Source organism: Anas acuta, chromosome 1 (genome assembly GCF_963932015.1).
Source record: "Anas acuta chromosome 1, bAnaAcu1.1, whole genome shotgun sequence".
Taxonomy (NCBI): domain Eukaryota; kingdom Metazoa; phylum Chordata; class Aves; order Anseriformes; family Anatidae; genus Anas; species Anas acuta.
Genome location: NC_088979.1, coordinates 14028498 through 14055613, shown reverse-complemented (window position 1 = coordinate 14055613; position 27116 = coordinate 14028498). Strand labels below are relative to the sequence as shown.

Genomic DNA, 27116 nt, shown 5'->3' with positions numbered 1-27116 from the left:
CTGCGAGGGGTCTGCGCTGGTTTCCCTGATGCCCGTGTCATCTTTGGCATTGGAATCACAGGGATTTTCTCACCAACGCTATTTGACAGGTGGGGATGGGAGTCCTGGGACTCCCTGCTGCCATCGTAGCCCCACATTCTCCCTTTGGGCACATCCAACCCACAGAGGGGCTATCAGTGGACAGGAGCTCCAGGAGGCCAGTGTGGAAGGGGCCTAAGCTCTATCGAATGCTATGGGAAGCTCCAGGCATCTCCCTTCTTTTCCAAAGCACACCCCTTGGGTGCTTGAAGAGGCCCTTCCCCTGCAGGTCTTCCACGAGGTATGCAGAGCCCAATTCCAGAAGCAAGACCAAAGCAGTGTGACGCCGGGGCACCGCATTCAAGGGCTGTAGAGCGCTGGTCTTGGTGCCAGTGTCTGAGAGGGGCTTGCTGTGGGCTAGTCAGGGAATAGACATCCCCCCAGCCCTTGGTACATGAAGAGAATGGCACCTCTTCCAAAACAAATAAGAATCGGTGTGGAGAGGAGGAGGAGCTTGCTGCCCACGGGCAGAGCTTGCAGGGCTTAGTGTTCACCCCTCCTTACAAGCAGCACAAGCTGAGCAGTGAGTGCCTGCACCTGGTGAATCACTGCCTGGCTTTGTGCAGGGGCAAAACTCCTTTGCCTCATCAGGGGACGAGTCTGACCCAGAAGGAGAAGTCCCTCCCAATGGCGTCTCGGGGGATTTCCCAGGAACTGTAGGCTGTGCTGGTGCAGTGAGAAACTTAGAGTGAGGCAAGATTTCGGCAGCTGGCTGTCGCTATTCAGGCTTTGAACAAAGTGTGTGGAGAACTGCATTTGGACAATGCTCTTGCGGAAGACCAGACGGCCAATGTCCTTGTAGATGAAATCCACATCCTGCTTCTTGGAGAGGGTGTAGGACAGAAAGAGCAGCGTCTCCTGAATGCAGCACTGCATGGTGTCCCTAGGAATGCTGGTGTGCTAGGACAGCCAGGCATAATTCAGGACACCAACTGGAGGTACACCTAAGGGAAAAGAAGCAAGGAGCAAAGGAACTAAGACAGGCCTGCAGAGGAGGGCAGTCCCGTTTGGGTAGCTGCCAGGCCCTCCAGCACTGATGCCCTGCTGATGCGCCAGCTGCCAAGAGGAAAAGTCAACCACCAATGCAGCCATCAGGGTGCCAACAGCATGGAGAGGGACCTTTCCAGGAGCTGCTCTCTGGAGGGACGTACAAGGTGTTGCTGGGATATAGAGGCTTTAGAGGAGCTCAGGCCTTTCTCAGGATCTCCTGGAGGAGATCTCTAACCCTTCCACTGCCTTCACAGCTGCTGAGCTGAGCTGAGCTGAGCATGCAGCCCAAAGTCCCTGCAAGTGGGAGACCTGACATTCATCTGTGTTTGTACCAGGAGTAGTTTCTTTCTCGGAAGGGAGTCCATGAATACTGGCAAAGTTCTCTGAAAGCTGGAAGATGGGCTTTGTGAAATGTGTTCATCTGATTCATGTCAATACGGAACAATGCTAGGGCCGCAAGATAATTATACTAATTATAACTAATTGTAATAAGTAATTAAATAAACAACTAATTATAATAACCCTGCCTTTTCTAGAAGTAGTAATGAATATGTATTAGCCTAGGAGCATAAAAGCCAGCCGCCTGATGTAACTTGTGTGCGTCTTGGTGGAGCAGAGACTCCCGGCACACCCAGTGCTGTTTGCTTACCTCTATTCATTTAATGAATTGTAAACTTTGATTGTGATCCTATTTGGGACTTAGTCATTTATTACAACTGGGGGCTTGTCCGGGATGGCTTTGGTTCCTGAATTCTGATTTGATCTAGGAGAGGTGCCCCACCATTTGGTGGCTCCTGTTTGAGTCAGGTCGGGACTAACATCATCTTGAACCTGAATAAAGGTAAGCAAAAATTTTGATTTTTTATGAGTTCCCTTGCCAGCTGCAGTACTATATTTTGCCCGTAATTCTGCTTGCAAAGATCTGAACGAAGACAACAGAGTCGTAAGTATTTAAGGTGTATACCGTTCGGTTGGGTGGGATTCGGTTGCCTGTGTGTGTCAGTGTGACTGAGACGGAACTCAGTTCCGAAGCTAGTGTGGAGGTCTTCTAACCATGGTTCCAGTCTCCTGCGAGGGACTTGGCCGGTGAAGGACCGAAGCGATTCCTATAGGATTCATGGGTGGGTGATACGTCCTAAACCCCCGGCAAGACACTCTTGCTAAGGTAACCAAGGCCTGTGGGAATTGCCATTGTAAAATTCCTAGATGAGTCAAACAAAATTGAAGACCAGGGACAGGAGGAAAGGGAGCAAGTTACCTGACATACCACCAGAAAGTCCATTAGGAATAATGATTAGCAATTGGAATGATAGGGGCCCCAGAAGAGGAAAAAGTAAATTAAAAATGGTCCAGTATTTTATGATAGAATGGCCAAAGGAGCCTTTAAGACCATGTGTCTTTTGGCTTGTTTTTGGATCCTTTGAAGACTGGATTTGCCAGGCCTTAAATACACATGTTAATTCAAAGAAGCCTTTTAGCCAGGAAGAAGTGATTATGCAGGATTAAGGATCAGGACTTCACGTCCTTTTCCAGCCTCAATATTTACACTAAAAGCAGACAAGAAATTTGACGAAGAAACACAGGAAAAAGAAAAAGATGATAAATGGGAGCCATTGGATAACCTACCACCTCCATATCCTAACAGTTCACCCCCGGCAGCTCCCCCTGCGGTGGCTGTGGTGTCTCCACCAGTACCACCGTTGCCCCTGCCTCCACCACCAACAGCACCAGAATTAGACCAACCTCCATCTGCATGTACAAGAAGCAGGACTGCCGTATCTGAGATATCTTCTCTGTATTCCTTAAGAGAGGTACCCCTCGGAGGCAATCAGGGAGGCATCAGGTTTGTGGCAGTCCCATTAAATACCACAGATGTAAGGAATTTCAAGAAAGAAATGGGGACATAAGAAAATCAGAAAATCGGGAAGACTGGCAAGAGAGAGGAGGATTAGAAGAATTACTTAGGGAAGCACAGCAAGTATATTTTAGGAGAGATGAGGAAAAACAAAAAGCAAAAGCCAAGATCTTTGTAGCAGCAGTAAGAGAAAGTCAGAAAAAGACCTTGTCCAGAGAGAGGGAGGAATCTTATATATCAAGAATTAATAATAAAAATTTTAAGGGCATTAAGAGAACCAAAGGAGATAGCAGTGGTACATGTGAAAGGACACCAAAAGAGATTAGATTACCGAACCAGAGGAAATAACCTATCAGATAAAGAAGCCCAGGAAGCAGCCTTGAAGACTTGGGTCACTAAAATTAATATAGTACGGGAGGAAGAAAGGCGAGAGGGAGGAGAAAAGAAGTTTACCCCTGAGGAACAAACAAAACTGAAAAAAATAGGGGCTAAGTTAGAACAAGGAAAATGGACACTGCCAGACAGGCGAGAGATATTGCCAAAAACTTATGCGAGGCAAATATTGGGACATTTGCATGCACAAACTCATTGGGGTACAAAGGCGTTAAGTGATCATTTACTTAAACAATTTTGTTGCATTGGGATTTTTGAAATAGCAAAGCAAATTACACAAGGTTGTTTAACTTGTCAAAAGATAAATAAGAAAATGTTTCGACAAGCAGCCACGGGAGGGAGCAAAACAGCTTATAGGCCTTTCGAGAAAGTACTGGTTGATTTCACTGAATTGACCAAGGTAGGGAGGATAAAATATCTATTGGTGATAGTCGATCATTTAACACAATAGGTAGAAGCTTATCCCGTAGCACGAGCTACAGCACAAATGGTGGTAAAAAATCTATTAGAACACTTGATACCTCGATATGGGATAATCCAGTACATACCTAGATATGGGATAATCCAGGGGACAAGCCTGAAGGGAGGAGGAAAGGGAGAAGGCAAGACCGGGGCAGGACCCTCCACTGTGGTGTGTATGGTTGTAGTGGTTTTACATGGCAAGGTTTTGGTAGCAGGGAGCCATAGGGGTGGTTTCTGTGAGAAAGATATAGAAGCCGCCCCATGTTTGGGAAGGGCCCCATTGTTTTCCAGATCTGAGCCAATAAGCGATGTTGTTTTGCGCCTCTGTGAGAGCATATTTAAGACAGGGAAAAAAACCGCTGCGCCACACAGCAGCCGGGAGAGTCAAGGGAGTGAGAAACAGCCTTGCAGGTGCCAAGGTCAGTGTAGAAGGAGGGGGAGTGAGAGAGCGGCTGTGGTGGGGCTCGGCTGCCCACTCGAGTGGAACCACGACAATGGTCTACCGAGGGAAGCAACCCCTATGGGTATTGACTGCCGAGTGAGAGGGCCTCAACCAGACTTCTCCCGCACTAAGGTCAGGTTGTCCTGAGAAAATAACATAAGAACCTTTTTTTAAACCCATATAAAATTGTGATTCTTTTTCCAGGAGCTGGATCACCCTGACAGGCTGAACGGTAACACAAGCCCAAATCGACCCTGAAAGCGGGCCCAACCCCTTGGTTGAAGGTGTTTGCCTATTATGATACAGCTACGGGGGCAGAAGACAGATCCTGGGGCTATAGGACCCCAATATATATGCTTAATAGAATAATTAGGTTACAAGCTGTAATAGAAATGGTTGTAAATAAAACCGGAGATGCACTTGGATTAATTGCAAAGCAAAATACCAAGATGAGAACTGCTTTGTATCAAAATCGCTTAGCTTTGGATTATTTACTAGCACAAGAAGGAGGAGTCTGTGGAAAATTTAACCTAAGTAATTGCTGTTTAGAGATTGATGATGAAGGTGTTTCTTCCTAGTAGCTGGTAGAATGCTATGTTCTGGCTTAGGATGAGAAGAGTGCTGATAATATGCTGATGTCTTAATTGTTGCAGAGCAGTGCTTACACCAAGCCAAGGAAGTTTCAGCTTCTCACTCTGTCCTGCCAGTGGGCAGGCTGGGGGTACAGCAAGAGCTGGGAGGAGGGCCGGACTGCTCGGGGTTAGGCTGGGCATCGGTCAGCGGGTGGTGAGCAATTGTATTGTGCATCACTTGTTTCGTACACATTAGTAGTAGCAGTACGATTATCATCATTATTGTCTTTATTATTATTGTTATTTTCCTGTCTTTATCTCAACTCATAGGCTTCACTTTCCTGTTTCTCTCCCCCATCCCAGAGAGGGAGGGGGGAGAGTGAGCGAACAGCTGTGTGGTGTTTAGCTGCCGGACGGGTTAAACCACAACAGAAGGAAAAGCTGTAAATGAACTTGTAAAAGAAATGAAGAAAATTGCACGTGTCCCAGTTCAAACTTGGAATGGAATCGATCTAGGAGGATTATGGGGGGGCTTTATGGGCAGTGATTGGTATGCTAAAATAAGGATGGTTGTATTGGGGACATGTGGAGGATTGTTAATAATTCCATGTTTAATACCTTGTATTACCAGACTGATACACTCGGTTATACAAGGAATGCAAATATCTGCAGTACCTGTTGACCCAGAACCAGGGAAAGAGAAAAAACATTCCCTGATGATAATAAAAACAAAGATCCCAAATTGGTATCAATTGGTATCAATTCTTCAAGTATTGACTTGATTGGAAGGGAAAACACGAATCAATACCATGAAAAAGGAGGTGGGGATTATGAAGTGTGTTCATCTGATTCGTGTCAATACAGAACAATGCTAGGGTTGACATGGATAATATGTTATTTTATTTCTGTTTTCCCTTCTTCAAAAGAAATTTTGCATCCAATTTTTCCAGCAAGTCCCTTCCTCATAAGGGCCTTGGCAAATTAGGTAAGTATATTCCAATAATTTTTCCCCAATTTAAATTTCGAGCAGTGCTAAAAAACACCTTTTCCTGCTGGCCAGTAGCTCCTATTACATTTACAGACTCAGCACTTTTCCAGAATCAATTTTTGGATTAACACAGAGGAAGAGACTGCTGTAACCAACAAAAACTCCAAGCCTCTTTCTTTGTTCTCTAGCTTTAGTTCAACCAGTGGACCTGCTAGGGTAGATGCCCCAGGTCCCTGTCATTCCTTCTCTGACTGGTGCAAGTTTATCCTACAACCTAGGGCAATCCCCCTTACCACCACCACCTTTTTTTTTTTTTCTTCTTTTTTTTTCTTTTTTTTTTCTTCTTTTTTTTTTTTTCTTTTCATCATTGTCCTTCCTTCTTCTTTCTTTCTCTCCTATGCAGCCACTATTTACTGTGGCTATCACATCAGATAACTTCTGTCCTTCGTGTCTCCCCTATTCCTAAATACTTTCCACGCTGTGTTCAGTAACCTTTCTGGGTCTCGCAAGTCTTGTCCCTCCAATTTCTGTAATTTCTTTCTGATAACTACTAACATTCCTACATCCTCTTTCCCTGCTCATTCAACTACAAACAGCTCTGTCAAATACTACATGCCACACCTTTAACACCTTCAGTAACCCTTCTAACACTTTTTATCTTTCTCCAACCTGTACTTTCACCAAAGGCTCAGTCAGGCGCCAACTAATCCATAAAGTGCCCATTTAGCTCCATCCTCAAGCTTATATAGTGGCCACCATTGATTGCAATACTTAATGAGAGTCCTCTTGCTTTCTACGCCCTCAGTTCCGACAATATCCTTCCAATGTGCCAATGTGCACCCAAGGGGGCTTTTTTTAAAGCGACTTTGTTCTGAGTATTACCCAGTTCCTTGATTTCCTATCCTCCTCCCTTTCTCTCTCTCTCTTTTTAATTTAATTTAATTTTATTTTATTTTATTTTATTTTATTTTATTTTATTTTATTTTATTTTATTTTATTTTATTTTATTTTATTTTATTTTATTTTATTTTATTTTATTTTATTTTATTTTATTTTATTTTATTATTACTATTCCTTATTACTGTCCCTTGTTTCACTTTCCATGCAAAAGTTTTATTGCAGGTTTTTACCGTCTTTTCCCAATCTTCTTCCCAAATGCCCCAATTCTCTGGGATTAAACTTTTCTTTCTACCTACAAACTTCACTATTTCAGATTCCTGACGGGCCCCATCCCAATCATAACCCCATGGGACTTTGGGAAAACACTTGGGACACTCAGCCTTCCGTCTTCTAGACAAACCTTTTTCACTTTTTTCTCAAGATTTACATTTCAACAAGACCCAAGTTGAGTGCCAATTTTTCTCATGTCCTTTGTTAGTAAACCCACACACACAAAACAAGGAATCACTCCTATGTATACGTCAATATGGGGGTTAAAAAAGGTATTGGGGATAGGTTGTTCCCAATCTAAGGCCACTATCTGTCCACCAGGTGTTAAATACGCTTCTCCTAAATTAATTTGCTCTCCTCCCCTTCTAACCAAGTTCCGCCCCCCTCGTTCAAATATTCCCAGGGCTCGAGCCCGAACCACCAAAGAAGTGACTCTCTCCATTCTACCACTTTGATGATCAGTCAGCTCCCCCCTTGGGATCGGAACTCTGCACTCGCTTCACAGAAATGCTCTCTCACTCACACAGCACAATCACACAATCACGCAGAGAGGCCCCTTACACTTCTCATTCATACTACAAGGATACAACACTTAGAACAGTAACCAAACGTGTTTGTATCATCTCTGGCCCAGTTCCTCAAGGAGTCACTCACTTCACGGCAATACGTTGTCTCAAACACATACAATACTTTGTCTCAAACATATACACTTGCACAAATGTTTTCAACAGGAGATACCCAGACATTTACAAATAAGACATACAGTATTACCACTCCAGTTCATATCCCTCCAGCAGCTGCAAAATTCACCCAGGTAACCTTGTCACAGCTGGGAGAGGCCCGCTTACCCTTCTTCTGCTTCTTCTACAGTCATTAGCAGGTACGTCCTGGCTCCCAATACTAGGACGCAGCAGTGACCTTGGATTTGCTCAGTCTGCTCCCAAGATTGCTAGCGGCCACCCTATCGGTCAGCAAATCCCCTTTGACCATTCTGTTGATCAGCCTGTAGGGTACCCTCCTCCCTTACGGGGACTATGCCGTACGCCAGACATCTCAGCATGGTTTATTGGTGGCCCCGGCCAAGCGCAGGTGCCCCCTATGACTTACTGGCCCCCTTTGTTAAACATACCGCTTGTCCGCAGCTTCAGGAGGTCAGGGATATGGTTTAGTGGAGGACTTGTTAGTGTTAGGTCAGAGGTTGGACTCGATGATCTTGAGGTCTCTTCCAACCTAGAAATTCTGTGATTCTGTGATTCTATGGTCTGCTCCCGCAGGGAGCGGCTGGGAGCGGAGGCTCCTCTGAGGAAAATAGCCAGGGCATGCCTAGGGGCGTCTGCTCCGCGGCCGACCCTGCAGCCAAGCTGCTCCTGGCTGGCTTGACAAACTGACTTGCGGAAAACAGACTCCACAACCTGTAAAGTTGTAAAGTAGGTATGTTTATGCGGCGCTGTGCACACACGCCAGATGCAAGGGGGATAGCTCCACCTCACTTGCACACCAACAGTTACTGGCAGCATGCTTATAGTAGTGGGACAAATACATATTCAATTAATTTCCTGTAAGTCTCTTGTATGTTCATCATGTCTCCGAAGAATCATTAGTGTAGGTTCCATACGCGTACTGGCCACATCACGCATGGTCTCTGAGGTGTCCTGAGGGACAAGTGTGTGCTCTGCAACACAGAGGGGAGCTTCCCCTGCAACTCCTCCATGAGGTATGCAGAGCCCAATCATGGAAGCAAAACTAAGGCAGTGTGACTCCAGGGCACCGCTTTCAATGCTGTAGAGCTCTGGTCTTGGTGCCAGCATCTGAGAGGGGCTTGCTGTGGGCTGGGAAGGGAAGAGCCATTCCCCCAGCCCATGGTTTTTCCAGGCTGTGGAAAACTACGCTTGGACTTTGCTCTTGCGGAGGAGCATGTCCTGGTGTCCAAGGACAGGCAGGCATAATTCAGGACACCAGTCGGAGGTAGAACTATAATTGAAGATCTACAAAGCCCCCTTGTGACCACATGCAGAATTAAGCTGACTCCACATAACCCTCCAGCAAAATCCTCTAGGATTTCACAGTTTTGCGAGATGTTTTTTTCCTTTCTTAGGGAATTAGAAAAAGCTTAAATGAGACAACCAGTTTGCAAAAAGATTACTCCAGAATTGAATGGTATTAGATTTATTAATAACCTCACAAAGAGAAGCGTGCACTGTAACTAATGTTAGTTGCTGTGTATATGTAGATCAAATGGGACAAATTTGACTGATCTGCAAAATATTTGGGAAAAACAAAGAAAGAAACAAACCAAACCAAAAAAAAAAAAAAAAAAAACGACCACCACCACCAAAAAAAAGATCCTACATAGAGTGGGTCAAAATGACACTTCCTGGGGACTTAGAAACTTTTGAGAGAGGATAACATTGTGGTTACCTGAATGGAATTGGCTCAAACACCTCTTTGTTGGTATTATAATGATAATGGCATTGCGAATCTGTCATCCCCCATGACATCCGACAAAAAATATTGGGCCATAATGATGGAAAAACAGAAGAGTGGAGGATGATGTGAAGAGATGCAGAAACAACAAGAAGAGTAAGAAAAGAACAGGGGGGAATTGTGAGAAACAAAGTTGTGCTTTTTCAGTAGCAGGTGTTTTTGCAGTGGAAAGTTCTACTGACCTTGTGTATTCAAAATTGATTGTTTAGCACAGCAGTGTGGAGCATGTTAAGCAGATAAGGGGGAGGTCCCACTGTCCCAAGATAAGGAGGATAGCTAAGAAAAACAGGATGAGCAGTACGAAACGAGTAAAAACAAAAATAATGGATCCTCTAGTCATGAGAGAAGAAGAAAAAAAAAAAAACAAAGAAAAAAAAAAAGGAGGAATGAAAGGTTGGTCAACGAAAATTGTACATATATGGTATAAAAATGTGTCATGTAGTTTGTGAACCTGTAGCACTCAGCCAATGAGGAAAAAAGGGAGGAATCATGCGCCGAGTACTAGGGAATATAAGGTTATACTAAACTTTAACATGCGCTCCTGCTTGCAGGATGCCTGCCATTGCAATCACAAATAAAATAGTTTCACAGAAGGTCCTGCCTGAAAAAAACTGTTGAGATTTTTCTCACAGCCCCTTGCTGCTCTGGCAATATGCACAAAAGAAGAGCCCAGCTCCAGCAGAAGGACAGGATCCATACTGGCTAGCGCTTGTGCATTGCCTATAGTCAGGTTGGGCAAGCCAGCATGTAGCCGGAGCCGGTTCTCAAGGCTTTCCCTACTAGTTGGGAACCCCGTGGAGGGATTTTAGTGAGCTGAGGGTGTTGGCTGTGCTCTTCCTAGCCCAGCTCTTCTGCAGGGGGCAAAAAGGAGGGTGCTGGGAAACGCCCAGACATCGAGGCCATCTCCAAAGCTCTCCAGAGGGACGCCATCTGGCACCTTCCCATGAGCGGTGGCCAAGGCACAGGGGCCCATCATCTTGCTTGGCCCATCATCATCTTGGTCCGGGCTGTTTCATACAGATGTTCGTCACAGGCACTGGCCATGTCCCTAGCTCTCAACCATCACCTCAGTGCTGTGCTCACTGGGGATGGGACAGGCTGAAGGCTTTGACTTTTGCAACACTGGTGTGGGGGGAGGCGCTCTGTACCCCTCATCCTCGCAAACAGGGGCTAATAGAGGACCTGCTGGCCTGCTCTCTGCCAGTGCTGTTATGGTGAGAGGCGTGCCGTGCCTTTCTTCCTCTGGACCTTCTGCCAGGGAAGCAGCTGATGGTTCAGTGTCCATGGACTCCAATGAGCCAAGAGAGGTGCTTGTTCAGTTTTCTGCTTCTTGTGCTGCAGCCTCCCTGTCCATGCTGCTGGATGAGCTGCCTTCTTCCTGGGGAAGGCTTGATTGTTGTGGCAGAGGCTGGGGAACCTGGGGTTGATCAAGGAGTTGAAGATGATGATCTCTTCCTCCTCATCCCATCCCACAGGAACACTTTCTTTCCTTACCCCCGGCTCTGGCTTCTCCCCTCCTCGCCGCTCTCCTGCCTGGGTTTGACATTTAGTTGTCTCTGTTGCCCTTGCTTCTCACCCCGGCCTGGGCTGGCAGGTGCAGGGTCTCTGCTGGCAGCCATTGTCCCTGCACGTACCCAGGGATCTGGCCCTGGCAGGGCAGTGGTCCACCTGCTGTCCATGACTGTCTGGATCTTGGCTGTTCTTTGTTGTGTTACTGTTCACCCTGTGTGAACAGTTACTGGCACTGTGTGTGCCAGGTCCCCCAGTGCTGCCGGTTGATGGCCGTGCTTGCTGCTTTTCAGAGGGATGTGAAGAGGTGCAGAAACCAAAAGAAGAGGGAGGGAATTGGGGAATGTGGTCCTGTGTGTTTTTTTTCCACAGGCAGTGGCTCTTTGGGAGCTGCTCCAGGTGTGGGTCTGTGCTGCAGGGTCTATTCATGAGGAGGGGATTGGTCTGGCTTGGGACCCCTTGGCACCCTCCCCGGTCACCTGCTCCTGCATGTGCTTCTCTCCACAGGCTGCAGCGTGGAGATCTGCTCTGCCGTGTGTGTTGGGTCTGTCTGAGCTAGAGTCACCTTTTCCCTGCAGCAGCCCACACAGTGCTGTGCTCTGCACTAGTAGCTGGAGCAGCACTGATATCGCTCAAGTGTTGTGTCTGTTGCTGCGTAGTGCTGGCACAGCATCAGGACTCCTTCCAAGCCCCCAAGAGCCAGCAGGCTGGGGGTGGGCAAGTGATGGGGAGGGGACATTGCCAGGGCAGCTGACCTAAACCAACCAAAGGGATATTCCATAACACCTGATGTCACACTCAGCAATAAAAAGGGGGGCTCTCCTGGGGGAGGGGGCTGTTCCTCCTGAACAACCACTACGCGTTTTGAGGCCCTGCTTCCCAGGACATGGCCGAACACCGCTCGTTGATGGGAAGTACAGAATAATTTTTTCTCTCTCTGTGCTTCCGCACGGACTGATTGTTTCTTTTGTTTCTGTTTTTCCTCCCCATTCCCTTCCCCTTTAATTAAACCTTTCTCATCTCAAACCTCAAGTTCTCTGTGTTGTATTTTCTCCCCCTTCCTCTTTGAGGAGAGGGGGAGTGAGAGAGCGGTTGTGGTGGAGCTTGGCTGCCCACCTGAGTAAAACCACCACACCGTGGTGCTGCAGGCCATGGGCTGCAGGGTGTCAGCCTGCTCCACCACGGGCCTCTCCGCAGCCCTGGGGGAGCTTCGGCTCTGGCACTTGGAGCGCCTCCTCCGCCTCCTTCTGCACTGACCTTGGTGTCTGCAGGGAGGTTTTTCTCACTCCTCACTCTCCCAGCTGCTGTTGTACTGCAGTTTTTTTGTTTTTCCTTTTCTTGGATGTGCTCTCAGGGAGGTGCAAGTTGTTTTGCTCATGGCTCAGCTCTGGGCAGCAGTGGGCCCCTTTGGAGCTGGCTGAAACTGGCCCTTATCTGCCACGGAGCAGCTGCTGGATTCTTTTGACAGATGCTACCACTGCAGCCCCCCTGCTACCAGAACCTTGCCACGTAAACCCAATACACTAGGGCAGCTAGGTCATTGCTGGCCTGTAAAGTATCAGGGCTTAAGGTCTTAACTAATGAAACCCTAATTGTGATGGGGGTAGAAGGGACTGGGATACCAGTGCTACTTTTGGAGGACACCAAGCGGAGACTAGGGATAAAATGAGCGCACTGGGCAATTATTGAATGTACCCAAGGCAGGGACTAGCTTGTTGGGAAAGGATTTGGTAATGAAATTGGGCATTTGAATAGTAAATTGTTAGGCTGGAATAAGGGTGTTATTCATAGGGTGCTCTCAGACTCTGAGAGCAAAGATCTGTTCTCCTTTGAGTGGAAAGACCCCAGATGGGGCAGAAGCAACTATACAGGACTGATGGACCGCTTTACCTCAGGGGTTTACAGGGTTACCAAATTTATTTGGGCAAGTTCTAGCACAAATTCTGGAGCAATTCCAGCCTCCGGAACAACCACTACGTGTATTGAGGCCCTGCTTCCCAGGATGTGACTGAACATCGCTGAGCAGCTTTTTCTTTTTTCTTTTTCTTTTTCTTTTTCTTTTTCTTTTTCTTTTTCTTTTTCTTTTTCTTTTTCTTTTTCTTTTTCTTTTTCTTTTTCTTTTTCTTTTTCTTTTTCTTTTCTCTATTTTCTTTTTCTTTTTCTTTTTCTTTTCTCTGTTTTCTTTTTCTTTTTCTTTTTCTTTTCTCTCTCTATTTTCTTTTTCTTTTTCTTTTTCTTTTTCTTTTTCTTTTCTCTTTCTATTTTCTTTTTCTTTTCTCTTTCTATTTTCTTTTTCTTTTTCTTTTTCTTTTTCTTTTTCTTTTTCTTTTTCTTTTTCTTTTTCTTTTTCTTTTTCTTTTTCTTTTTCTTTTTCTTTTTCCTTTTCTTTTCTCTCTCTATTTTCTTTTCCTTTTTCTTTTTCTTTTTCTTTTCTCTTTCTATTTTCTTTTTCTTTTCTCTTTCTATTTTTCTTTTTCTGAAATGGCCTTGATTCTGATTGCTATTCTATTAGCAGCAGCGACTGTGTCTGGATTCTCTAGGTTTCTAAAAACATTGGGTCCTGCTCAGTTTCGGGAAGGAATATGTTTTGAAGTTGAGCTCCCTACACATAATCCTGTGTAAGGAGTGTTTCAGCAATTCGTGCCAACAGAGGGTTTGAAGGGTAAACCTTGAATCTCTGATATCTGGGGGGGGGGGTTCAGAATAACTGCTAACTATTGTGACTATTGCACGGGACACTACACAAGTCTCTGATATCTGGCTAAGACATTAAGGAGAAGGGGAAAGCTGAAGGATGTCTAAAAAACGAAGCTTGCATGGGAGATGCTGCGCAAGTCTGTGACATCCGGCCAAGATGGACAAAGGAGAAGGACAAGGAAAAAGCCTGGGAAGAAGACTACGAGCCTTCAGCACGAGAGACCCCCAGAGGGACCACTGGAGACTGATACGCATGAGCCAGAGGGAGGGTTTGGATTCCAGGAATTAATTATAATAACTCTGCCTTTTCTAGAAGTAGTAATGAATATGTATTAGCCTAGGAGCATAAAAGCCAGCTGCCTGATGTAACGTGTGTGTGTTGGAGGAGCCCAGACTCCTCGCGCACCCAGCACTGTTTACTTGCCTTTTATTGACCCCATAAATGAATCTCATAAAGCTAAACTGACTCGGAATTTATAACACTGTCTACAATATAATGTGTTATCAAAGGAGCCTTTTAAACAATGTCGACAGAAACTCCCGGGACAATAGTACTGAGCCTGGGCCTGGGTGTGGACGATTCCATCGTCTATGTCATTGATAAAGGTGTTGAAGAGCACCGGTCCCAAGACCGACCCCTGAGGGACACTGCTTGTGACCGGCCTCCACCCAGACAGAACCGTTGAGCACAACGCTTCGGTTGTAACCAGCCAGCCAATTCTTTGTCCACCTCACTGTCCATCCTTCAAATCCATACCTCTCCAATTTAGAGAGAGGAATGTGGTGAGGGCTTTGCTCAAGTCCAGGTAGATGATATCCATTGCTTTTCGTTTGTCCACTGATGCCATCACTCCAGCATAGAAGGCCACCAGATTGGTCAGGCAAGTTCTGCTTTTGGTAAAGCCATGCTGGCTGTCTTGGATCACCTCTTTATCTCGTGCATGCCTTAGCATGTCTTCCAGGAGGATCTGTTCCATGATCTTCCCAGGCACACAGGTGAGGCTCACCGGCCCGTAGCTCCCCAGGTCTTCCTTGCAGGCCTTTCTCAAAAATGGGAGTCATGTTTTCCAGTCACCAGGGACCTCACCTGACAGCCATGATTTTTCAAATATGATGGAGAGCAGCTCGGCAACCACGTCAGCCACCTCTCTATACACATCCCATTTCATTAGGCAGTCCCGGACTTGTTCCACTGTCACAGTGGGATGGAATCTGCTCCTCTCACCCTCTCCTGGAGCTTCAGGGTACTGACAGACATAGGAAACTTGACCACCAGTGAAGACGGAGGCAAAGCACTTATTGAGTACCTCAGCTTTCTACATGTCTGAGGAGGCCAGCTTTCCCGTCTCATTTATCAACGGGGGAACACTCTCCTTGGCCTGTCTCCTCCTACCTATGTATCTGTAGAACCCCTTCTTGCTATTTTTCACGTCCCGTGCTGAGTTCAGCTCCATCTGAGCCTTGGCTTTCCTGATCCCATCTCTACACATTCAGACGACATGCCTGTATTCCTGCCAGGCTACTCAACCCTGCTTCTACTTCCTGTACATTTCCCTCCTTTCCCTCAGTTGTAGCTGCAGGTCCTTGCTCAGCCATGCCAGTCACCCGCCTCCTCTGCTCGATTTCTTCTGCTGGGGGATGGAGACCTCGTGCACTCTCGGAAGCGTGTCCTTAAAGAACCACCAGCTCTGTTCCATTCCTACACCCTTCAGGAGAGTTTCCCAGGGGATCCCAGCCAGTAATTCCTTAAGCAGCCGGAGGTTTGCTCTCCTGAAGTTCAGGGTCATGACTCTGTTTTTTGCCAGACCCATAGTCCTCAAGATCAAAACTCCACCAGGGCATAGTCGCTACAGCCCAGGCAGCCTCCAGTCTTAACCTCTCTAAAGCTCTCTTCCACGTTGGTGAGCACCAGGTCTAGTAAGGCTTCACCTCGGGTCGGTCCGTCTATTGCCTGGATTGGGAAGTTATCCTCAACAGACTCCAGGAATCTCCTGGATTGTCTGGAACCCACCGTGCTGCTAACCCCAGCAGACCCCCAGCAGATATCCGGGTGGTTGAAATCCCCCATCAGGACAAGAGCTTGCGAGCGCGACAGTTCTTGCAGCTGAAGCAAGAAGGCCTCGTCAACAGACTCCCCCTGATCAGGTGGCCTGTAGCAGACCCCAGCCACTGGATGTCCTTTACTGGACCGATCCTTGATTTTCAGCCACAAGCTCTCAACCTGGTCATGGCTGTTTCTCAGGCAGAGCTCTTCACAATCTATCCACTTCCTAACACAGAGGGCAACTCCTCCTCCCCTCCTTCCTCGCCTATCCCTTCTGAACAGTTTGTAGCCATCAACAGCCACACTCCAGTCATGGGAATCATCCCACCAGGTTTCCGTGATGGCAGCTACGTCATAGTTTCCTTCTAGCACCATGGCCTCCAGCTCCTCCTGTTTGTTACCCATACTGTGTGCATTAGTGTAAATGCACCGCAGCTGGGCCACCTTTTGGGCAGGAGAAGCCCTAGTACCCTCTTGACCATACTCGGGTGTTTCCGTAGTAACTAACCTCTCACCAACCCTTGTGTTCTTCCTGCAAAATGCCATCCTCATCCTTCACCAAGACACAAGACTGCAAGGTTTTGCTAGCGTCACATCAGGTTTGAAAGGAACAACTAGTGAGATTAAAAGAGATCAAGAACATCGATGAATGGTTGTCCAAGGCATTGGCTGTCTTCAATCACTTATGTTTGACTAGGGACCGAGAAGACCCTCCTGCAAGTATTCATTTTCAAACAATAAATATAGCAGCACCAAATGTGTTACCACAAATAAGAATGAATTACCGAGATCCTGCTACAGGAACTTGGAAAGGGCCATACCGGTACAGAAATACAAATAACACCTGTGATTACAATGACACTGCTAGGCAGGGTTTAGGGGTTTATGGCATGGAGACAAGGGGTAACAACTGTAGTGTTTGGAACGATTATACAGCTATGGCCTTACCTCCTGATGTTTTTTCTGATTTGCAGGGATAGGGCTTGGCAAGGTATCCCTACAAATGCTATCGGAGGTCCATGTTGTAGATAAACTCATTATATTTGCTCCTAGCTTGTCGCAGTTGCGTGAGATCACCAGACATAAATGAGCATTGCTCGCACCGGATTGCAATGATAATGTTGAATTGCTTGGTGTTGCAGCTAGAGCGGCATTGGCAATTTTAGTGCCGAAGTGGCCTCTGCGGCCGCACTTAATAACTTAGAAAAATTGTTATGCTGCGCCAAGAAGCAAGCCCATGCCGCGACAGAGATACTTGAGGAGGTGTTACCAGATCAAAACAGTCTGCAACATGTGCTTTTACAGGATCAAGCTGCTATTGACTTCTTGCTTTTGGCTCAAAGGCATGGGTGTGAGGACTTTGATGGAATGTGCTGTTTAAACCTTTTTGATCATAATGAATCAATTCACAAATCCATTATTTTCCTGAAAGAGCACATGAGAAAGATTCAATATGATATCAATCCTTTCAATCAATGGTTCACTGATTTGTTTGAAACGATGCATAGGTGGTTACTGAGATTAGTCAAAGAGGGATTAAGGATTCTGTTTGTTGTGGTGTTAATCATCAATGAGTGTTGTATTGTAATAAATGTGGTTAAAGGGTTACTTGCAAAACTGTTACATCAGGCTTGGTTTGCTCAAAGAAAAAGAAAAAAAAAAAAGAAAAAAAAAAAGGGTGGGGGGGTATTGCAAGCATTGAGGGATTTTTTGAAACAGCAAAAATCCCATGGCTTGCTGCAGCTGAGCAAACCAAGCTACCAGGGCAACTATGAGAAGTTCCCATGACAGTGTTCCCACATCGCCCAATTGAGGAATTTAGAAAAACATTGTTACCAGCATCTGGCTTCAAGGACAAGGTCCACCTGACCACTAACTACAAGGGGCTTGTTTTCTTGCAGGTGGGGTTGTTTTCTTGTAGTTGTTTGTCTGAGTGCTTTTGACCAATAATCTTGTGTGAGACACGATCCGCCCCTGCTAAGTTCACTATAAAAGTTAGGCTATTCGGGCAATAAAATGGAGCATGATCTGACCATACTGGTGTCTGTCGTGCTTTCGGCCGTGCTTCCTGCGACATGCTAGCATATTCCTCGCCCACAAGAACTGGCATGTTACATTCAGCCTCACAGGAGGAGCGTTGCCAGTTGCTATGTGTATATAACGGTTGGACGTGATGATCTTTGAGGTGCTTTCCAACCTACATGATTCCATGGTTCTATAATTCTATGACTGTGAGAGGCCCAGGGCACCAGGTTGGCGTGGCCTGCACCACTCTTTCTCCTGAGATCAATGACACAGAGAGGAGCACTGGGAGCAAAACTCTGCCTGAGCTTTTATTCCCAGCAGAAGGCAGCTGCAGATGAGCTGAGGCTGGGGGCAGGATGTGGTGGGGCATCTGAATTCCTGGGGCACTGTCCTGTTCCTGTCAGTGATGTCAGCGTCCAGCACCGAGCGCCTCCTGGTGCTGGCAGCTGGGTGCTGCTACTCCCACTCTTCTGCGATGAAGCTGCAGCACAAAGCACTGCGCAGAGCCCGAAGCGCCTGTCTCCTGATGTGGGCGGGCCGTGGCTGGTGTGCCGGGGCTTGTGTGAGGTCATGGATGCCTGTGGGAGACAGAGAGGTGTAGGATAGGGCCTGAGCGGGTGATGGGCAAGCCCCTGCCTTCCCCCCGCACCAGCACCCAAGGGGAGGGGTGGCCCAGGACCAGCCAGCCCCCCTGCGCGTACCGAGCCCTTGCTCCTGCTCGCTGCTCTGAACAGGCCCATCCAAAAGTCCCTGGGACGGCTCTTGTTTCTGGCATGTTGCTGGCTCATCTGCTGGTGTATGTTTGGTGCAGGAAGACTGCGCTTGGCCTCCCTGCTCGGCAGCAACCTGCATGGGGAGAGCAAGAGCACAGGCAGGTGATGGAAGGGATGTCAGCCCTTGTGCCTGGGGCGTTTGGGAATGGAGAGCAGCAGGCAGCTCCCCAGCACGCACACCCCACGCACTGCTTCTGCCTCGGGCTGCCCTCGGTGCCTGGAAACCACCACACGCGCTGGGCTTACCTGGTGCCCAGGAACCGTAGCCAAGGGAGTAGCCACTGCTCCGGTTTCATCAACTGCTGTACAGTCAACAGGCTCTGGGGTGGGAGGAGGCACCCTGGACCGTGCGGCCAAGGGAGCAGTTGGATCCTTGCTCGTGGCTCCCTGCATGATGGCTACAGAACGGAGTAGCACTGCAGCAACGACAATCTCGGCTGTTTCATCCAGCTCTTCCTCAGAGACACTGGAGGCATGTCGTGCACGTCCCTGGCTCTCAACCAGCACCGCAGTGCTGTGCTCACTGGGGCTGGGACATGCTGATGGCTTTGACTCTTGACCTCCAGGTGTCTGGGGAGGCGCTCTGTACCCCTCATCTGCAGCCTCCCTGTCCACGCTGCTGGATGAGCTGCCTTCTTCCTGGGGAAAACACTGTGGTTCCTGGAAGAGTCAAAGCATTGGTGGGCCTTGGCTTGAGAGGAGCTCAGGCCTTTCTCTGGACCTCCTGGATGAGCTGTGTAACCCCTCCACTGCCCTCCCAGCAGCAGCTGAGCATGCAGCCCAAAGTCCCCACGCGTGGGAGCCCAGACAATCATCTCTCTTCTTACCAGGAAAAGTTTCTTTCTTGTAAGGGAGCCCATGAACATTGGCAAAGTGCTCCAAAACCTGGAAGACGGGCTTCTTTACATCAAGGAGCTTAAAGCCTGCTATGTCCTGTGGTGGTTTTACCGTACTGGGCAGCTAAACCCCACAACCGCTCTCTCACTCCCCCTCCTTTAGATGAGGAGGGGGAGAAGTAAAGCAAAGAACAACTCACGGGTTGAGATAAGGATAATTTAATTAAAGGGAAATAATTATAATAATTAAATAAAGACTACCATGAACTAAACAATTTAACTAAGGGGAAATAAAAAGGGAAAGGGGAAAGGGAGGGGAAAAAAGGAAAATAAAAAGAAGGGAGGAAAACAAACAAACAAAATAAATGAAGGCTATATGGAAGTGCAGAGGAAAGAAATTACTCTCTACTTCCCACAAATGAGCGATGATTGACCACGTCCTTGAAGCAAGGCCTCAACGCACGCAGCCGGTGTTCGAGAGGAGGACCGACGTCTTCCAAACGAGAGCCCACCCCTCCCCTCTTCTTCCTGTTTCCACCTTTTATTGCTGAGTGTGACATCACATGGTATGGAATATCCCTTTGATTGGTTTAGGTCAGCTGCCCTAGTGATGTTTCTCTCCTCACCTTTTGCCCACCCCCTAGGAGGGTTAGAGAAAGGCCTAATACTGTGCCACTGCTGCTCAGCAGTAGACACAACACTGGTGTGATAACACTGCTGTTCCAGCTACAAGTACAGAGTACGGCACTGTATGGGCTGCTGCCGGGAAAGTTAACATTCCAGCCAGACCCAGTACAGGGCCGCTCCTGTTTAACAGCAAAGAAGGTGCCCAGCCCAGGTACTGTGACACCCTGAAAAGCAAGAAATCAGGAACACGGGTCAGTATTTCTGGGGCTTCTCCAAGCAAGAAGATGGGCCCTCATGCCTTGGCCACTGCTCATGAGAAGGTGCCAGGCAGTGTCACTCTGCAGAGCCCTGGAGATGGCCTTGATGTCACGGATTTTCCCAGTTCCCTCCTTTTTTCCCTCTAAAGTGACGCTGGGCTAGTAAGAGCACAGCCAACACCCTCAGCTCAATAAAAATCCCCCAAAGAGTTCCCTCCAACCAGTTCCCAACAAGCAGGGAAAGCCTTGAGTGCCAGCACCAGCGACATGCTGGCCTGCCCACTCTGGCCACGGGCAACACACAAGCACCAGGCAGAATGGACCCGTCCTTCTGCTGGGGCTGGGCTCTTCTTTTGTGCATACTGCCAGAGCAGCAAGGGGCAGATCCCGGGCTGCCAAGCCCAACGAGCCGCCGCCAAGCAGGCACCAGAGGCTGCAGGAAGGTTCCAGAAGCAGCGGCAGCAGCCCGCGCAGGGGCAGCCGCGAGTGCAGGAGCCGCTCATGGGCTGTGGGCTCAGCGGCAGACGCCTGCCCCTGCAGGGAACAAGGCCCACCCAGAGCCTGCCCAGCGGCATGGGCCTGCCCAGACATCCTGGGGGGAAGCCCTGGCCGCAACAAGTGAGCGGGGGGCATGCAGAAGCCCCTCACAAATGCTGACGAAAAACAGGGCCCACAAAGTGAGAGGCATCCCTGCAAGACTTGGAGCAAAGAGGCACTGTCTCTCCAGAGACCACGTTTCCTTCAGCACAAAGAAAAGGAAAGGCCTCTTGGCTCTAGATGCCGCCCACCATCGCTGGCAGCCGTGCTGCGGACAGGCCAAGGCCTCAGCCATCTTGTGGCACGGGGGGCAGGCAGAACTGCAAAATGGCCACCAGGGCTGTCAGAGGGTGGGGCTGGAGCCGCCCTGTCAGGGAGCAGCTTTTTTCTCTCTCTCCCTGCACTCAGGGAGCACTTTCCTGTAGATCCCCTTTCCTGTAGGGCCACAGCTGAGCCGAGCATGCCAGCACTGAGAAGGAAACTCTCTCCTTTCAGTCCCATACAAACCTCGAGAGTGCCCCAGGGGGTGTGCAAGGTGATCCATTTGGGTGTGGGAAGGAAATGCTAGAACTGCCATTTGTTTATTCATGAAATCTCGAAAGGGAATAAGGAAGAAGGAATGCTTCACGAGTGTTTAATATAGAGCTTGTGCCTGGCATGCTCCCTCAGTGTCTCCATGTGTCAGATGGCCACGTCGCACGTGGTCTGTGAGGTGTCCTGAGGGACGAGCGTGTGCCCCACAACACGGAGGGCTTCTCCGTGGCACCCTCACTCGTTCACAAGCTTTCAGCATTATGTGACGTAGCAGATTACATGGGCCGGGTTCAGTAGACTTCAGGATGATGTGCTTAAAAGGGATTTGAGGAAATCAGTTCAAAGGATGCCTATAGATTGTGATCTCTAAGGCCAAAGGCAGCAATTCAGCAAGAGGTATTCCACCCAAGTGGAAGTGACAGCAACTTGCATCGAGGCTGCCTGATGAGGGATCAAAGTCTCCGAAAGTTTTAGGAGGAGAGAATGAAAACTGTGAGAGCATGTGAGAGAAAGAGAGCTCTTCACTTTCTTGTATGAGTGATGTGACAAAAAATTTCAACTTGTCCTTCAGTTTTGTGCTGTGCAGATTTAAAGTCCCTGCTGGCTTTCCTTCCTTTCTTCTTTTCTCCCAAGTTTCAAACTCTCTCTCTCTCTCTGTTTCTTGGCCATGTGCAGACCTGAGAGGTCATGGAAAAGCTGTTTTCCAAAAAGAGGCTCTTAACTTCAAAGCTCCCTTGGCAGCAGTACCAGCAGGGAAGGAAGACTTGTTGCTAATTCTGGGCTGAGTGAGGAGTGAGGGCAGGTGCTTGATGCCTTTTTTTTTTATTTCCTGGGACCAAAGGGAAGGTTGCAGTGAGCCATTACCGTGGAAGTTCCACCCTGGAAGGATCAAGAGCTCCCAGCTCTTCCCAGCTCTCCAGGCACAGGCAGGTGCTGATGCTGGATCCTAAGGGCACCTGGCTTTCAGCAAGGGAGAATCAGCAGCCTCAGCTAGGAGGCCTTCGTGGCTGTCTTGGGAGGCCACGAGTGGTGCTACTTGAACTGCTTAACAGTCCCACAAAAATTGTGAGGTGGATTATTGAGGGAACAGAGCATCTCTCCTATGAAGAGAGGCTGGGAGAGATGGGACTGTTTAGCCTGGAGAAGAGAAAGCTCAGGGGGGATCAGTGGATAACTGCATGCCTGCGGGCAGGGTGCAAAGGCAATGGAGGCAGGCTCATTTCAGTGGAGCCCAATGACAGGACAGGAGGCGATGGGCACAGAAGCAAACACAGTGGCTTCCACCTGAACCTAACCTCAGGATCCATTTCTGTAGTGTGTGGGTGAGCGAGTCCTCTCACAGGTTCTCCAGTGAGGCTGTAGAGTCTCCCTCCTCAAGGGGAGACACTTGAAAGCCATCTCCACAGGACATGCTCCTTGGACACTGGTGCTGGTTGGCAATGTTTGAGCAGGGGGTTGGCCAAGCTGACCTCTTCAGGTACCTTCCAACCTCAACCATTCTGTGTTTCTGTGAAATCAGAACACTACAAAGCCCGTGCTGGTCCTTCCAGCAGGAAGCAACAGACTTTATTGGGCTCGCAGCTGCTCCCAGCTGCGAGGGGTCCTCGCTGGTTTCCCTGATGCTCGTGTCATCTTTGGCATTGGAAGCACAGGGATTTTCTCACCAACGCTAGGGAGAGAAAAAGAAAGGGTTCAAGTTTCTGTTCCAGTGAGGGCAGCGGAGTGACACTCCCTGCTCCCTTCAGCCCCAGTCCTGTGCAGAGTGCATATGCAGGAGTCCCAAGGCTCTGTGTGGCCTTGCGGGGGCCCCTCGAGTCCCAGCCAGTGACAGGGAATCTACGCAGCGCCAGGCCGAGGCGCTGTGTGAGACCGGGCTGGAGACCTTTGGCCAAGCAGCTACGGAAGGCCAGGGCAAGGGTTCTCGTGGGCCTCATTGCCCAAGGAAGGGGCTGTTGCTAGTGGAATGAAGGCTGTTGCAGGAGAGGTTTACCAAATCAGAAGATCCTCTGCAGAATTTCCAGGGATGTCGACAGCTCTGCTCTTGGTCTTGTCTTTCTGCAGGACCTCCCCTCTCCTCTCCAGCTGTTTCCTCACGCGCTCAGTCCGCACTGAAAGGCAGCTGCAGCAACAGAGAAAAAAACTCTCAGGTGGTCTCTGAAGGTCCTCACCTCTGTCTGCCCAAAAGCAGGGAGCACAGCCTCCTTCCATTGTGGGTGCGTCACTGTCAGCTGCAGGGGAGCTTTAGGACTTTGGGTCTGCAGGGGGACAGCTGGAGGCAGGGCCTCTCCACGGTCATTCCCTCCGCGAGGCAGCCAGGGGATGGAGAGCCAAAGCCCAGAGCTGAGCAACCCGCATGCTGGATCCCTCGGGCAGCCTGCTGCAGCTCAGCTTTTCCTGGCCTTTTTTGGAAGCTGGCCCACACTTACCTGGCACTCGGTTTGCTCAGAGGAGCTGCCTCAGCCTTCTTCTCCGGCGGGTGAGGGATGAGGACATGCTGCTGTTTCATGTCCACTGGCACCATCTGCAGAGACTTTTTCCATTCCACAAGTGCCATGGAGGATGTTCTCTCTGTCTGCAGCCCCTGCATTTCCTTCTGCGTCTTCTGCTACAGGGGAAGCAGAAACAAGGAACATTTTTAGATGGGGGTGCTAACGTGGGAGCTGTCCCATGGCAGTGGGGCAGTCATCCCCTCAGGGTTTCCGCAGGCTCAGGGCAGTTTCCCTGCAGCCTGCTTTCTCTCAGAAAGGCAGCATGAAAGGGTAACACTCTCAGCCTCTGAAACTAAGGGCAAGAACACTTTCACTGCAGCGGGCTTTGCAGGAGCCCTTGTCCTTCTCAGAGGAAAACAAGGCTCAGAAAGTGCACGTTTTTCTCTTGGAGAGAAGCTTCCTTGCAGAGCTAAGAGGGGAAGAGTGTGCACATGGCCCCCTGAGAGAAGAGAAAGGTTCCTTCTCGAGTGCTTGAAAGCACTTGTCATACCATGGGCCCGTGTCTCAAGCAGCATATTTCCTACAGGGCACAAGGGCATGCAGTTATTAAAGAAATGTCAAATCTCCATGATGGCAACCCGTGAAACAACCCGGCAATGGGCACACAGATGCAGTGGCTACCTGTCCTCCTCTCCGTTGACCCTCACAGGCAGGGGCTTGAGTTTGGGGCCAGGCCACAGCACAGAGCTTGCCCTTCCCCTCTTCTGCCATTCTTGAGGAGCTCTCCTCACGGGTTGTCAGCAGCCTGCAAGCACAGAAGAGGAGGATTTCCTGCTCTAGTTTTTGCTCACCAATCAGGTCCCCAGCAGGGAAAGGGAAGTTGGTGGGGCATGTGTCGGGACCCCTGTGGAATTCACCAAGTCCCTGTGTCTAAGGAAAGCCGCTTGATGACTCAAGAAAAGCCCAGGGGCTGCTTCTTTTAGGCTCCCCCCAGCCTCACCTGCGAGAAGGCTCTTTTTCCACTGCAGCCTGGCTCAGCTTTGCCTCCCCTTTCATCTTGGAGAGTCTGGATAGAGAGAGACTCTGGGGTGTGAGCAGCTGGCTCTTAATAGGAGGCATCCCTGCAAGGAGGAAACAAGAAGGACAGTCAGAGCTGCTCCTTGGTGGCCACACAAAGAGGCAGGGAATGAGCCTCCCTGCTGGATCCGGTGCTACTTGTAAAAGGCAGAGCAAGCTGGGAGATGGGTTGGCTGAGAAGGGAGTCTCCTTGGCCACTGGCATTTCACGGGTGGGGATGGGAGTCATCTGCACAGGACATGCTCCTTGGACACTGGTGCTGGGTTGCCCAGTTTGAGCAGGGGTTTGGCCAAGCTGACGTCTTCAGGTAGCTCCCATCCTAAAACCATTCTGTGTTCTGTGAAATCGGCACACTACGAAGCCCGTGCTGGTCCCTCCAGCAGGAAGTAACAGTCTTTATTGGGCTCGCAACTGCTCAGGTGGGGATGGGAGTCCTGGGACTCCCTGCTGCCATTGTACCCCACATTCTACCTTTGTACACATCTAATCCAGGGCGGGGCTTTCAGTAGACAGGAGCTCCAGGAGGCCAGCGTGGAAGAGGCCTGAGCACTGTTGAATGCTATGGGAAGCTCTGGGCTGCCCTGCCATTCTGGTTCCTATGAAGGCCCAGCAGAGCTACTGCCGCAGGGAACTGGGGTCAGATCGGCCTCATCCTTTGCAGGGCACGGCCTTCCAGCCTCGCCTCTGTACCCCTTGCCCTCAGGAGGACATTCAGAAGGGAAGGGCAGAGAGGTCTCCCAGGGGCTGTCACTCCCAAGAGCCCGCTCTCACATTACCTCTTCTGGTAGACTCTCCCTCCACACTTGCGTCTCCCTTCTTCTCCAAAGCAGAACCCTTGGGTGCTTGGAGAGACCCTTCCCCTGCAGCTCTTCCCCGAGGTATGTAGAGCCCAATCCTGGAAGAAAGACCAAGGCAGTGTGACTCCAGAGCACCACATTCTAGGGCTGTAGGGTGCTGGTCCTGGTGCCAGCATCTGAGAGGGGCTTGCTGTGGGCTGGGCAGGGAATAGACATTCCCCTTGGTACACAAAGAGAATGCCCCCCTCTTCCAAAACAAGCAAGAATCGGTGTGGAGTGGAGGAGGAACCAGTGCTTGGAGAAGTCTCCCTCCAGCTCCTCCCTGAGCAGCAGGCAAGCCCTGGCACTGCTGATCTTCCGGAGAGGAGCTGAAAAGCTGCCAAAACTCTCAGCCAAGGGCTGCAGAAGCAATGCACCCACCTGGGAAAGATGATGACACCTCGAGAAGCTGGATGTGGGACCATGCTTTTTCTCTCTGATGTGGCCAAATCCGTTGTGCTTAACCTCTGCAGGAGAGACAGTCGTGGGTGAGACCATGGCCAGGAAGGGATGCCCTTGCCAACGAAGGCATCGCGGCTGCTCAGGCAGAAAGCTGCCCACGGGCAGAGCTTGCAGGGCTTAGTGTTCACCCCTCCTTACAAGCAGCACAAGCTGCCCAGCAAGTGCCTGCACCCGGCAAATCACTGCCTGGCTTTGTGCAGGGGCCAGACTCCTGTGCCTCATCAGGAGACGAGTCTGACCCAGAAGGAGAAGTCCCTCCCAACGGCCTCTTGGGGCATTTCCCAGGAGCCCTGGGCTGTGCTGGTGCAGTGAGAAACTTACAGTGAGGCGGCATTTCAACAGCTGGCCATTGCTATTCAGGTTGTGAACAAAGTCGGAGGAAAAGTGCATTTGGACTCTGCTCTTGCGGAAGACCAGACGGCCGATGTCCTTGAAGATGAAATCCACAGCCTGCTTCTTTGCAAGGGTGTAGGAGAGAAAGAGCAGGGTCTCCTGAATGCAGCGCTGCACGGTGTCCCGAGGAATGCCGATGTCCAAGGACACCCAGGCATAATTCAGGAAAACAAATGGAGGTATTCCTGAGGGAGAGGAAGCAAGGAGAAAATAACTAAGACAGGCCTGCAGAGGAGGGCAGTCCCATTTGGGTAGCTTCTGGGCCCTCCAGCACTGCTACAGAGCTGTCTTGCTGACTGCTCGTCTGGAGGAAGAGAATCCCTGAAAGACAGAGCTCCAAGCGCCTGGGGCAGCACAGTCGTGGGGCATCGCTGATGCCATAGAAGCTGATGCCCAGTGTCAGCCTGCACCTGCTGTTGTCTGAACTGCTTAGAGCAGAAGTCAACCACCAACGCAGCCATCAGGGTGCCAACAGGATGGGGAGGGACGTTTCTGGGAGCTGGTGTCTGGAGGGACGTGCAAGGCATTGATGGGCCTTGGTTTGAGAGGAGCTCAGGCCTTTCTCTGGACCTCCTGGAGGAGCTGTGTAACCCCTCCACTGCCCTCCCAGCAGCAGCTGAGCATGCAGCCCAAAGTCCCCGCGCAT

At 49.4% G+C, this 27116-nt stretch overlaps 1 protein-coding gene and 1 long non-coding RNA gene across 2 annotated transcripts in view; one reads left to right on the top strand and one right to left on the bottom strand.

The window, feature by feature from the left end:
- The first annotated feature begins 503 nt into the window (after positions 1 to 503).
- LOC137849814 (uncharacterized) overlaps positions 504 to 27116 on the top strand; it is a 313574-nt gene continuing 286961 nt past the window's right edge. Inside the window, exons 1-2 of the long non-coding RNA XR_011092080.1 lie at positions 504 to 2011; positions 4425 to 5006. This is a non-coding gene — a long non-coding RNA (uncharacterized lncRNA). The remainder of the gene's footprint in view (positions 2012 to 4424; positions 5007 to 27116) is intronic.
- LOC137849809 (uncharacterized) lies at positions 22811 to 26153 on the bottom strand. Its single transcript, XM_068669802.1, has 7 exons — positions 25997 to 26153; positions 25556 to 25674; positions 24703 to 24823; positions 24384 to 24507; positions 23700 to 23878; positions 23264 to 23392; positions 22811 to 22942 (listed from the first exon to the last, which is right to left on the bottom strand). The coding sequence occupies exons 1-7, from the start codon at positions 26038 to 26040 to the stop codon at positions 22840 to 22842; spliced, it is 819 nt and encodes a 272-aa protein (XP_068525903.1). The 5' UTR covers positions 26041 to 26153; the 3' UTR covers positions 22811 to 22839.